At 39.2% G+C, this 13,742-nt stretch overlaps 2 protein-coding genes across 2 annotated transcripts; one reads left to right on the plus strand and one right to left on the minus strand.

Moving 5' to 3' along the window:
* The first annotated feature begins 3,089 nt into the window (after positions 1 to 3,089).
* LOC104813969 (tyrosine-sulfated glycopeptide receptor 1-like) lies at positions 3,090 to 6,907 on the plus strand. Its single transcript, XM_010541812.1, has one exon. The coding sequence runs from the start codon at positions 3,237 to 3,239 to the stop codon at positions 6,705 to 6,707; it is 3,471 nt and encodes a 1,156-aa protein (XP_010540114.1). The 5' UTR covers positions 3,090 to 3,236; the 3' UTR covers positions 6,708 to 6,907.
* A 1,609-nt stretch (positions 6,908 to 8,516) lies between these two features.
* Positions 8,517 to 12,815, minus strand: LOC104813970 (leucine-rich repeat receptor-like serine/threonine-protein kinase At1g17230). The gene is made up of 3 exons (XM_010541813.2): positions 9,397 to 12,815; positions 8,933 to 9,298; positions 8,517 to 8,834 (listed from the first exon to the last, which is right to left on the minus strand). Exons 1-3 carry the CDS (start codon positions 12,317 to 12,319, stop codon positions 8,815 to 8,817), a joined length of 3,309 nt encoding a protein of 1,102 aa, XP_010540115.1. The 5' UTR covers positions 12,320 to 12,815; the 3' UTR covers positions 8,517 to 8,814.
* Positions 12,816 to 13,742: the final 927 nt, after the last annotated feature.

The following is a 13,742-nucleotide window of genomic DNA, read 5'->3' on the forward strand; positions in this document are numbered from 1 at the left end:
TTACGATCTTCCTTTTTATTTTGGCGACACAATTTGATAACATAAGATGAAAATGGCTAAAGCTCTAGATTCTAATTGGGCTGAAATTTTAAATTATAAAAAAAAAAGATAAAATGGCATCGGAGAATTCACATCCCAGCCTTCTCTATTCTATACAATTTCCAAATTCTTGGACCATTTTTCATGGGCCTAAATTGTGAGCATAGATATTTTGGTTAGGCCCAATAGATTTGGGTATGCGATTACTAAATTTGGGCCTTTTTAATATTGTTGGATGGGTCGTAAACCATACCAAAATCCAATGGGACGAACCCAAAATGAATGGAGTTTAAATCATTTAAAAAAATAATAATAAATCGAATAGAAACAGACATTTTTAAGTTAAATTAATAGATTTTAAATTAAAAATATAATCAAAATAAAAACGCCTTTAGAAATCAAAAAAATTAGAATCGAATTAAAAACCGATAAAACATCGGATGAAAATAGATTTATAAATTTAAGATAACGATTTCCAAAATAATCCAATCAAAATATGACCTAAAAATGTGCACCTCCTCCTAACCTAAATCGTTAAACCGGTTCGATCATCAATTCAAAGACGAGACCGGTTCGGTAACCAGAAGCCAACTGTCAATTTGTGCGGTTAATATTAAACTCGATAATCTTTTCCTTAATTTCATTGTTTAGTTCATATTTTACTGCTAATTCTTAATGATTTTGCAACTGTCAATTCTTTTGCGCAAAATCTCACTGTTTGGTGTTCGCTCTCAGCCATTTCCGTTCCCACTCACTGAGTCACTGTCGGGCGATGGGTCCGGACTCGTCGGACAACAACAGAGAGCACGACCGCATATACATATACATATACATATACACATACATATATATATATATATATTGCCTGAATTTTTTATGTTAACTACAGCGTTGCTTGATTTTGCAAAGGAAAAATCAGTAATTTAGTTTAGGTAAATGTCTTTTTTTTTATAAAAAAAAAAAATCGCCACTAACGTATCAATATTTTCTTTGGCTTTACTCAAAACATATCATGATTCATGTTGCCATGTTGGTAATATCATACATGCTTTTTATAAAAATTTTGGTAATGATTATTAAACTGCGAGATCAATTTAGATAGATTAGAAAAAAATTGTATAAAAACTTTTATATTCTATAATTTCATTAATATAAAGAAAATTCACTCCAATTTTATCTTTTTTTAATTGTCTCAAATCAATAGTTATTAATATATATATATATAAAATCATGACAGGATTAATTACTTTTAAGCCAAACTTTTATAATTTTATTAAACTCATTTGGTTGGTTTATAATATCTAGTGAAATCGCTGATTTAATTGGTCGTTGGTGAAATTGTTAATTCGAATGCTTTTCTCTAAATTTTTTTTATTGATTTCTCTAAAATTTAATACTTAGTCAGGTTGAAAATTTTCGAAATATTTTAAAAATAAATAAAAAGATTAAAAAAGGGCAATCGTTTTAACTTGTAAACGGCTCGTCAATGCACACCACATATTTATGTAGCAATTAGGTCAAACATGCATATGATTATACTATAATCCTGCTCACGAGTCACGACAAAAATCCATGATAGAATCAGTACAAAATTGCATATTGGATATTCTATTTTTCAACTATCAAACCCAATTGAAAAAGAATGTTCATATATATATATATATATATATATTTGTGTGCATGTATATTTATATATGAATTATACACCTAGTATATGCGTATATCTAAGTGCAATCTCTAAAATATATACAACATAAAGATAGAGCGTATATGTGTGTGTGTGTGTGTGTGTGTGCGTGTTCTGAAAATATAATATATATGGAGATAATCAGATCTATATATTTTTATATTTTTGTTGATTAAATATTCATGTACAAAACTTTCAAAAACCTAAAATTTATTGAACGTAGGTTGGTATTGAAGTTACAAAAGAAAAATAAGCTCACATCAAATATGACAGAAAAAAAAAATCCTAATCTTTAAACGTTCTAATTAATCGCATAATAACATTAGTTATGAAAATATATGAAATTGTCAACAAAATTGAGAAAAATTCAAGCTCACCATCATAATTAATAATTATATCGTCCTACCATATAAATCACTGGTTAGAATGAAACCTTTATAAAGGTTGGTCGGAGAGATGTTTATTTATTAATCATATGAAATCTAAAAAATATAATAAAGGATTTCGTGTCTATTTTTGTTGTCTATTTAACTATATACAAGCAAAAAAAAAAGGTCTATTTTTGGTCATTTAACTATTCTAAGCAACTTGAGTATAAAATACCTATGAAGTGAACCACAATTTATCATATTTATGTTGTTCTATTGAAAAATAAAAAAAATGAAAATTTTTATAACCCAACATTCAAAGTCAAACAAAACACTTAATGTGTTCCTTTTTTTGGGCATTATCCAACGTTAAAGATTTGTATCAAAGCATCACTTTTTGGTTTAATATAAAAAAAATAAAGTCGATCCGGTTTTTTAAAAAAACTTATTAGATGTGTTTCTAAAACCAAAGCAATTGATTCTAAATTAAATTTTAAAAAAAGCTGAATTTAATAGAAAATTTCTAATAAAATAAAAAACTTTTTTTAATAATTTTTTTCCGGAAATGATTTGAAATTTGAAAAAAAAATCTATAATGGACAAAAAAATAAAATGAAAAAGAATAAAGGAAAAAAAAAAGTCTATCACCACCACCACCACCACCACTTCCACTACCGGCCACTAAGCATCCGCCTCAAAAGGTAAACGCCCTCTCTATCTTTAATAACAAATAATCATCATACCTGTTTATTTTTTATTTTTTATTATTATTTTTTTTACCATTAATGTTGGTGTCCACCAATTTTTAGGCATTTCTTTTATCAACATCATACCACGCACGCACTCCACTCCCAAAAAGGTCAAATCAATCATATACATACACACACACAAACATATATATATATATATATATATATATATATAGTTATAGAATTATAAATGATTTGTGATTTGATAATTGAATGGGTTTATAGAGATGTGCATAGGTATTTATAGGGATGCACTTGGATGTTCTTATAGGAAAAATATCAACAAGATCTAAAGAATATATATATATATATATATATAGAAAGAGCTTTACTCACACTTGGAGGAAAGATAATATAATAGAAAATAAAAATAAAAAATGAATTTACTTTGGCATGACAAAGAAGTTTTCTTCTGTTTGTTCTGACTTGTTCTCTGTGGTCAATGGGTGCGAGTATTCAGAAGGCATTTACAAGCTTCAACAGAGGAAACCCAGATTGGCCAGTGATGTCCTCTTCTACTTTTCCCTCTCTTTCTCCTCCTCCTCCTCCTCCAAGATTTCCCCCAAAATCTTTTATGTTTCTCTTGTTCTTACAATGATCCACGGGAACATGAGACCTAGAGCTCTCATAAGAGCATGTCCTCACATGGTTCTGTGCCTCCTCCTCTGTGTTCTCCCCCTCCCCGGTCTCTTTCTTACAACTGCAGAGGCTGTCTGCAATCCACAGGACAGAGATTCTCTGTTGTGGTTATCTGGCAACTTATCTTCTGCTACACCTCCTTTGAATTGGAATCAATCCAAGGATTGCTGTTCATGGGAGGGAATCTTCTGCGATGATTCTCCAGACAACCGTGTTACGGCCATTTCCTTGCCCTCACGAGGACTCTCCGGCAATCTCCCGCCGTCTATTCTGAATCTTTCCCGTCTCTCTCATCTCAATCTTTCTCAGAACCGTCTTTCGGGTGCTCTCCCTCCAGGTTTTTTCTCCGCCCTTAATTGGCTCCTGGTTCTTGATCTTAGTTTCAATGGCTTCAATGGTGAGTTGCCACTTGAACAAGCAATTGGCAATGGCGGCAACAGAGTACTCTTCCCTATTCAGACCATTGATCTTTCAAGCAATCTTCTCCAAGGCGAAATGCCCAGAAGTTCGGTTTTTCTTCAGGGTGCTCTGAATTTGACCAGTTTCAATGTCAGCAACAACAGCTTCACAGGTTCGATCCCTTCGTTCATGTGCACGAGTTCACTGCAGCTCGCCAAATTGGATTTCTCCTACAATGATTTCAGCGGCAATATCTCCTCAGAAATCGGAAGATGTTTGAGGCTAAGTGTTCTAAGAGCAGGTTTCAACACTCTCACTGGAGAAATCCCGAATGAAATCTATAACCTTTCTGAGCTTGAACAACTGTTTTTGCCAGTTAACCATTTCTCTGGCAAAATAGATGATTCCGTCACCCGTCTCACGAAACTGACATTGCTTGAGCTTTACTCCAATCACTTAGAAGGAGAGATACCGACAGAGATAGGTAAGCTCTTCAGTCTACGGAGCCTCCAACTCCATATCAATAACCTCACTGGTTCAATCCCTCCTTCCCTGGCCAATTGCACCGATCTTGTCAAGTTGAATTTGAGAGTTAATGTTCTTGGAGGAAGCCTATCCGAGATCGACTTCTCCCGGTTTCAGAACCTTACCATTCTTGATCTCGGGAACAACAGCTTTTCCGGTGATTTTCCAACGAAGCTTTACTCTTGCAAATCACTCACGGCGATCCGGCTTGCAGGCAACAAGATAACAGGACAAATATCTCCCGAAGTCCTGGAACTTGAGTCCCTGTCCTTCATGTCTCTTTCCGACAATAAACTGACAAATATTTCAGGGGCTCTCAGCATTCTGCAGGGCTGCAAGAAGTTGTCCACCCTTATCATGGCAAAGAATTTCTACAATGAAACGGTTCCAAGTGAAGAAGACTTTATTGACCCAGATGGATTCCAAGAACTCCAAATCTTTGGCATAGGTGGATCCAGATTGATAGGTAAGATACCGGTATGGCTGATCAAGCTAAAGAACTTAGAGGTCCTGGATATTTCAGTGAATGCTCTCACTGGAACAATACCCGGTTGGTTAGGAACTCTTCCAAACCTTTTCTACATGGATATTTCAGATAACCTTCTTACAGGAGACCTGCCCAAGGAAATCTTTCAGCTGAGGGCTTTAATGTCCCAGAAGGCCTACGATGCAACAGGGCGGAACTATCTAGAACTTCCGGTTTTCGTCAATCCGAACAATGTCACCACTAATCAGCAATATAATCAACTGTCCAGCCTTCCACCCGCCATTTACATCAGAAGGAATAACCTCACTGGGAGTATACCAGTCGATGTTGGCCTGTTAAAAGTTCTCCACGTGCTCGAGCTCTCACATAATAACTTGTCCGGAACAATTCCAGATGAATTGGCAAACCTCACAAATTTAGAGAGGCTTGATTTGTCCTTCAATGATCTATCTGGTCAAATCCCTTGGTCGCTCACAGGCCTCCATTTCTTGTCCTATTTTGATGTGGCTAACAATAATCTCCAGGGTCCCATACCAACAGGAGGTCAGTTCGATACCTTTCCGAAAGCACATTTCGACGGCAACACTTTGCTGTGTGGTACTGCACTGCAACGCTCCTGCAGTACTCCACCTGATCCCTACAGTACAACCATGGATAAAGACAAGGTTAATGCAAAGCTTGTTACAGGAATTGTCATTGGAACTTTTGTTGCTGCAAGTTTGGTTGTGGTGGTTCTAGCTCTGTGGGTGCTGTCCAAGAGGAGGATCATTCCGGGAGGAGATTCCGAGAAGACAGAAGTGGAGATAATGTCCAATGCCTCGTATTCTGCAGTTGTTCCGGAATCTGAGAAAGACATAAGCCTCGTTCTGTTGTTTGGAAACAACGAAACTGAAGTAAAAGACCTAAACATTTTCGAGCTCTTAAAAGCAACAAACAGCTTCAGTCAGGCCAACATAATTGGCTGTGGAGGATTTGGTCTTGTGTACAAGGCTGTCTTGAATAACGGAACAAGACTGGCTGTCAAGAAACTCACTGGAGATTACGGCCTGATGGAAAAGGAATTCAAGGCAGAGGTTGAAGTTCTGTCCAGGGCCAAACATGAAAACCTGGTCGCCCTCCAAGGCTATTGCATGCACGAGGGTTGTCGGATACTGATATATTCTTTCATGGAGAATGGAAGTCTTGATTACTGGCTGCATGAGAATCCTGACGGTCCATCCCAACTGGATTGGCCGAAAAGACTTAATATTGCCAGAGGAGCAAGTTGTGGACTAGCTTACATGCACCAGGCATGCGAGCCACATATTGTCCACCGTGACATCAAGTCCAGCAATATCCTCCTAGACGAACACTTTAAGGCTCATGTAGGAGACTTCGGGTTGTCGAGGTTGATCCTTCCTTACCGGACCCATGTCACAACCGAGCTTGTGGGCACTTTGGGTTACATCCCTCCAGAGTATGGACAAGCATGGGTAGCCACTTTGAGAGGAGACGTGTACAGCTTCGGGGTTGTAATGCTTGAGCTTCTCACTGGGAAAAGACCAGTGGAGGTGTTCAGACCAAAGATGTCAAGAGAACTGGTCGGATGGGTACTTCAGATGAGAAGTGAAGGCAAACAAGAGGAAGTCTTTGATCCTTCTCTGAGCGACAGAGGTTATGAAGAACAGATGCTTCAGGTTCTAGACATAGCCTGCAAGTGCGTGAACCAAAATCCTCTCAAGAGACCAAGCATCCAAGAGGTTGTAGACTGTCTCAAGAATGTAGGAGCAGGAAACATAAATCAAAGTAACAGAGACGATCAAGAACGAAGGTAACTGTTTGCCTGACCCTTCCCTCTTTCATCCTTAAGACCAGATACATACAACATCACAAGAAAATATACATTTTTTTTTTCAGTATATATATTTTCCTGTAAATTAAGTTGACGCTAATAGACAGATCTAATGATGTAAAGGGCAAGACAATATGCAGCTAAGAAACGTCCCCAAAACCCGAAATAAAGAAAGTTTACACATCTCTGGCTAAGTGAAACCTTAAACAGACAATTGTAATTTCCATCGTCAATCATCACAAGCTTCAGTAGTTCATCTACCAAAATTTAGCAAACGAAAGGATCGAAAAATAAACAAGGCAACGAAACATCCCCTCAAATAATATTAGAAGCATAATAAGAACTTCCAGAATATGCCACAAAGAAGCAAGAAGTTGTTCCTTTTTACGCAGATGCTTAAAGACACGATCAAAGTCAATGAATTCAAGAACCAAGTTTCGAACTGATTATCTCAATTTCTGCAGAGGCTTTCCCTGTTTCTGATAAAAACCTCCCATAACTCAAAACATTCAGAAATAATAGTCAAAATCCATGAAAGAAATCTAAAGGCAGAAAATCGTGTAAAAGCTTCAGTTTTTATAGCTTACTCTGTCATATTCAATACGTATATAGCAAATAGGCAGCTCTTCTCCATCCTCATGCTCTTATTCAACATCTAAATCAGTCAAACATGAAAATGTCTCAATCTATTTCACAATTTTAAGTTTATAACCTGGTGCCGTTTGAAGAATATCTAACTGAATGATAGAAAAAATCTAACTCGCACACCATCTGCACAATGGGTCGGAAACTCAAAGTGGCTTGGAAGCGGCATTACAACGAATACTTTATGCGCAGAGTTACCAGAAAAGAAGGAAACGACAGTAAAAACCAAAAGGAGAACAAACAAGCAGACAGAATGTCGGGATGTGACAAAACCAAATCCATGGAAGACGAATAAGAAGAAGAAAAGGGATAAGGCAGAGAATCTGAGACATACCCGAAAGAACAATGGAGGAATGTGACAGAGCGACGTCGAAGTCGTGTTATGTTGTGAATAGGAAGAAGAAGCCGTTGATTCAGACTTTTCAGTTGGATGGAAACGGTGTCGTTTTCGAGTATTGGGCTAAAATTTCTTACCCACTTCGAATTAGGGGTCCAATATGGGCCCGGTTAGGCCCAATTCGGTCTAGATCGTCTCGAATCAGTCCGTGGCCCGTTTTTTACTAATTGGAAAATTTGGTTCGACCCACGTCGCGAATTAAACTAAAATTAATAAAATATTAAAAATGATAAAATAATTTTAAAAAAATGCAAGATTGAATCATCTTATATAGTAGGTGTGCTAAATTTTACGAATTAGAAACCCTCTAGATGAATCCGGAGGTCCACCCAAACAGACTAATTAGCATATACATACATACATATATATATATATATGATATAATGTATCTTTGGTGCTAATTAATCATCGTCTTCAATGTATGAGCGTAAGAGCATGGTGGCGCAGCGACGAAGTATATAGAGACGAGCACGTTGTTGCTTCATCAACAAGGCACACTTGACGGTGAAACTTCGCCGGATTTCATTCTTCTCCGCCGGAAAATCAGCCATTGTGAAGAATTTCCGGTGACTGTAATTAGAGTCTAATGGCACATCGATGAACTTATCATCTCTCTCTCTCTCTCTCTCTCTCTCTCTCTCTCTCTCTCTCTCGCTATATATATATATGTGTATGTATAATTACGTGTCGAATGCGTGTGTAGTACGCGTATTTTTCTTGCAATACACTAATCTACTTCTGATTAGATGAAACCGCTTTAATCTACTTGTGATAACATTGACCAGAGATTCAATTCATACACCGGAATAAACTATTTCCGTGGTTAAGCCGAAATTTGTTCCGGTTATTTTCCCGGTTAACTTGTCAAATCTGTTCAAACCGTTACAAGGGTTGATCTTGAAAACAACTTTAAGAGACTCTCTTCATGAAGCGGCTTCTACCAAGAATTGCCTGATTTCATATTCCTCAGACATGGGAGCTGAACAGTTAAAAGGGAACGTGTCTGAATGGTTCTTAGTCTGGAATCTGTATTATGGTTTCCTCATGGCTAAGCAGCCGAGTCGATTTCTGTATAATAAACCAAGAAAAATATACATTCTTATCAGATTCAAGATGAACTGTTAAGAAATCTCGAACAAGAGAAAATGTTTCCGTTGTTTTCTAACCTTTTTTCGAGGTCTCTTCTTCAAGATTCGCCTCCGAATCTGTCGTTTCCCGAGCCTCGATGATCATAGCGACCACTTCTCGCATCGTCGGCCTGTTAACGGGTGAATTGCTCGTGCAGAACAACGCGATCTTCAGAAGAAGCGACATCTCCTGGATTTTTCTACGATTCTTCGTGTCGAGAAGCCTCGAGTCGAAGATTTCGGATGTCGGAACCATGTTTCGGATCGATCTTCTGACCCAAGTGACAAGATCTCCTCCTTGTTCCAATGGCTGAACAGGTGATTTACCGGTTACCAGCTCCAAGATCACCACTCCGAAGCTGTAGATGTCGGATTTCTCCGTCACTTTCATCGTGTAAGCGTACTCTGAAAACCCGAAAATGAGAGAAAAGCAAGGTAAGAGCGACAAAAAATGAAATAATTCTCATATCTTTTTTATGAATCTGGGCGGAATTTTCGCTCACCTGGAGCTATGTAACCGTAAGAACCTGCGACCGCCGACATGGATTTCGTGTAGGAGAGATCAATCAGCTTGGCGAGCCCGAAATCTCCGACGTGAGCTTCGAGGAGTTCATCGAGAAGAATGTTATTAGATTTTATGTCGCGGTGAATGATCTGAGGTCTGCAATCGTGATGAAGGTAACATAACCCTTCTGCGGCCCCGAGAGCGATTCTGTATCGAGCATTCCAATCCAACGAGCAGGTTTTCTCGCCATTCCGAAGTTTTCCGCCGAGGCTACCATTCTCCATGTACTCATACAAGAGAAGATTTGAGTTCTGGTGGTAGCAGAATCCGTATAACTTCACAATGTTTCGATGCCTGATCTTTCCAAGCGTCGAGATTTCTGCCCTGAAACTATTGTCGGAACTCGCTCCCTCGCCACGAGAGCTAAGCTTCTTCACGGCTATCACTTCGCCGTCCGCCATTACCGCTCTGTATACCGTTCCGCAAGCTCCTTGCCCAATAATCGCGGCCTCAGAGAAGTTTTCGGTAGCTTCTAGAAGAGCCTGATATGTGAATCCTTCCTTGGGGAAGTAGTAGTTATCTATGACATCCTCCCGTTTTGCTCGGTCATCGAGGGCGATAAACTCGGGTTTCCGCCACTTCGTTGCCCAACAGATACTGAGAAAAGTGAACAACGAGATCGTCCCGACAATCACGCAGGCGAGTTTCAGAAGCTTTTGCCTCGGCGAGCCATCCAGTAACCAGTTTGGCTTGGAGACAGAATTAGGGTTACCAGCTGGTTGGCAATGGTGAGTCTGAGGATTACACAAGCCATAGTTTCCGGCGAAGTTCGATGAATCCATCCGCTGGAACACTGGCGAATCTGGAACCAAACCTACTAAGTTGTTGTCTGAAATGTTGCAGATTATGAGGCTGATGAGGTCGCCAATGGAGGCAGGGATCTCACCCGAAAGCTCGTTCTCGTTAAGGTAAAGTGTTTCTAACATCTGAAGATTACCTAAACTTGCTGGAATCTTGCCTGAGAGATTATTGTGGCTGAGGTTGAGTGAAATCTGCAGAGAAGTTAGCTTCCCGAGCTCAGAAGGGACGTTTCCTACCAAGAAGTTGCCTCCGATTTGCAGTTCCGTAACCCGAGTGAGATCACCGAAGCTGTGAGGGATTTCTCCGGACAATCTGTTATCAGACAACCTCAAAATCTCCAGGTTCACCAGCTGGCCAAGCTCTTCCGGTACCTGCCCCGAAAACTCGTTTCCGCTGAGGTCAAGTCTCTGCAGTTTAATGCAGTTACCGAGTTCTCGAGGGATTCGTCCCGTGAGCTGATTCGAGGAGATGTTAAACCCGACGAGCTGCGAGAGATTCCCGATCTCGGAAGGAATCTCGCCGGCGAAAAAGTTGTTTGCAAGATTCAATCTTTCCAGATTCTTGAGCTTTCCCAGCTCTCGAGGCATTCCGCCCGAAAGTTTGTTCCGCTGAAGCTCCAGTGCAGTGAGGTTCCGAAGGTTCGACAACTCGACGGGAATGCTTTCCGACAGCTCGTTATCTCCGAGCATAAGCTTGGTAAGGGACTGACAAGTTTTCAAGTCGGGAGGAATGTTTCCAGATAACTTATTCGATCCGAGGCTGAGAAGTATCAGTTTCTGGAATCTGCAGAGATGGGCCGGGATTTTTCCGACAAAGGCATTGGCGGAAATGTCAAGAACAGAGAAGTTGCTATAGTATCCGATGAACGGAGGGATCGTGCCCTCGAGCTCGTTGTCGAAGAGCTGAAGATCCACAAGGTAAGTTAGGAACTGAATCTCTTGAGGGATTGTTCCATTTAGCTTGTTGATAGACAAATCCAGCTTCTGCAGAAGCTTCAGTTGCGAAATCTCCCACGGAATCGTTCCTTCGAGAGCGTTTTCGAAGAGATGAAGCAACCGGAGGTTAGAAATCCGACCAAACTCGCTAGGGATGAAACCCGTTAACTGATTCTCTGAGAAATCTATCTCGACGGCATTTGTCAAGTTCCCGATCTCTCGAGGTATTTCGCCGTTCAACTGATTCGTGTATATATACAGCTTTCGGATCTTCGTTAACTTTCCGAGCTCTCTCGGAATGGAACCGGTGAAGTAATTCTCGTGCAGGGCGAGAAGCTCGAGATTACTGATGTTTCCGACTGAACGAGGAATCTCACCGGCTAAACGGTTTCTCCAAAGGATCAGATCAGTGAGATTCTGAAGATTCTGAAGCTGCCATGGAAGAGAACCTTCGAGAAGATTCTCTGCCAGTCCAAGAATCTGTAAGCTCTCACATTCCCCGATTCCGGACGGAATATTCCCCGACAACATATTCCGACCCGCCCTTACAACTCTGAGCTGTTTCATCTTCCCTATCGAAGACGGGATCGGACCAGTGAGATTGTTGCTGTATATCACGAGTTCTTGGAGCACACTCAATCTCCCGATCTCTTCGGGGATCGATCCGAAAACGAAATTCTCGCATATATACAGCTTTAACAGTGTCTGGATCACCGATAGCTCGACGGGTATTTCTCCATGGAACCTGTTAGTGCAGAGATCAAGAATCTCCAGGCTCTGGCATGAAGACAGACCTGGTGGGATGGGACCGGAGATAAAGTTTGTCGAAACGTTGAACTCCTTCAAACGCAGAAGCTTGCAGACAACAGGAGACAGTGTTCCTGATAAGTTCATGCCATTGACGTTCACAGAGGTCACATTTGAATCGGTACACGTTATTCCTGTCCATTTGCAGGGATCTGAATCTGAAAGTTTCCAGCTTCTGAGGTAGCCATTGGAGTCGTTGAGTGAAGCTTTGAACTCCAGAAGAACATGACCCTCTTCGTTTAGTGATGCGACGAAGATGGAGAATGAACAGAGAATCGATACCGCGAGGCCATAAAGCCTCTCTCTGAAACAGCACATTTATCTGTAACGACAATGAGAAAACCTGTCTGAAAGAAAACCCTAATGTTTGATTCAGCTCCAATGTCGCTGAAAGAAACAAAACAGAAGAAGAAAGAAGAAGAAGAAGAAGAAGAAGAAGAAGAAGAAGAAGAAGAGGAAAGCGGAAATCTCATGAAACGTGTTTTCATTGAAAGTGAAGGAAGAGATCAATCAATGAAAGAGGACTTGTCGTCTGAAATCATTAGAAAAAAACACAAACAGAGAGAGAGAGAGAGAGAGAGAGAGAGAGAGAGAGAGAGAGAGAGAGAGAGAGAGAGAGAAAGCCATTTCTTTCGGGGCAAGTCAACTCTTCTGCTTCATCATCTTCTGTCTCCTCCTCACAAAACCCATTATTTTCCATTCGATCATTATCCCTTTTTCTTTTCGTCTGCAAGTGGTTTCAAATCACGTGACAGTGATCTGGGATCCTGAAGCAGATTCATTGAACTCTCTCTCTCTCTCTCTCTCTCTCTCTGTGGTGTTGTCTTTATATATATGTTGTGTCTACTAGCCTACTAGGTTCATGTTTGCGTGAAACAATTGTTTTGATTCCTTCTCTGAGATAAACAGTTCGGGAGATGGGTAAAGGTTGGGACGATGAGGATTTTGATGAAGACGACACGTGAAAAGGTGTTGAATTCGGACACAAAATGCGATCTGCCAATTTGGTTGCTTGTTGTTTTTGTGTTTTTCCTCTTTCATTTTTCTCTCTGCTGTAATGATTTTAGCCGTTGACCGTTGGAGAGACACTAGTGGAGCGCTGTCCCTTTCGCGCCATAAATGACAGTTAAAATTGACATTTCCACTATTACCCCTTATGCTGTAATCGTCGACATCATAAATAAAAATATTACTATGAAAACCTCATATATATAGATTAATATGTATATATATATATATAGCTGATTAATTTTATTTCAATAAATTATGATTGATACAGTTACAAATGAATTTTACTGAAAATTACATTCTGAAATTGATTACCTACAATTGATCTGATGCCAACCTAAAAAATGGAGAAAAAAATGAATAAAACCCAAAACTCTCTTTGTTTTTTTTTTTTTAATAAATTGGACCTCATGCGAATTAAACTAAAATCGAGAACTAGCTAAATCGAATATATATATATATATATATATATATATATATAGTAAGAAAAGAAAGTAGAGAGAAAATGAAGGATAAGATGGGACATTTCGGTTGTACAATCATGTATGGATATTGTTTCGGTGAATTTTACTCTAATGGATTTTATTCTTATATAAAAAAAAACGATTAATTTTTGAAGAGAACTTTATTTTTCTGAAAATAAATTCAGTTTCGATATAATTGTTATTATTTATTTAACTCGATTTAATATATCAGAACCAAATACACATTCCTATTTTGGATATATATTAGA

Source organism: Tarenaya hassleriana, unplaced genomic scaffold (assembly GCF_000463585.1).
Source record: "Tarenaya hassleriana unplaced genomic scaffold, ASM46358v1 Cleome20, whole genome shotgun sequence".
Classification (NCBI taxonomy): domain Eukaryota; kingdom Viridiplantae; phylum Streptophyta; class Magnoliopsida; order Brassicales; family Cleomaceae; genus Tarenaya; species Tarenaya hassleriana.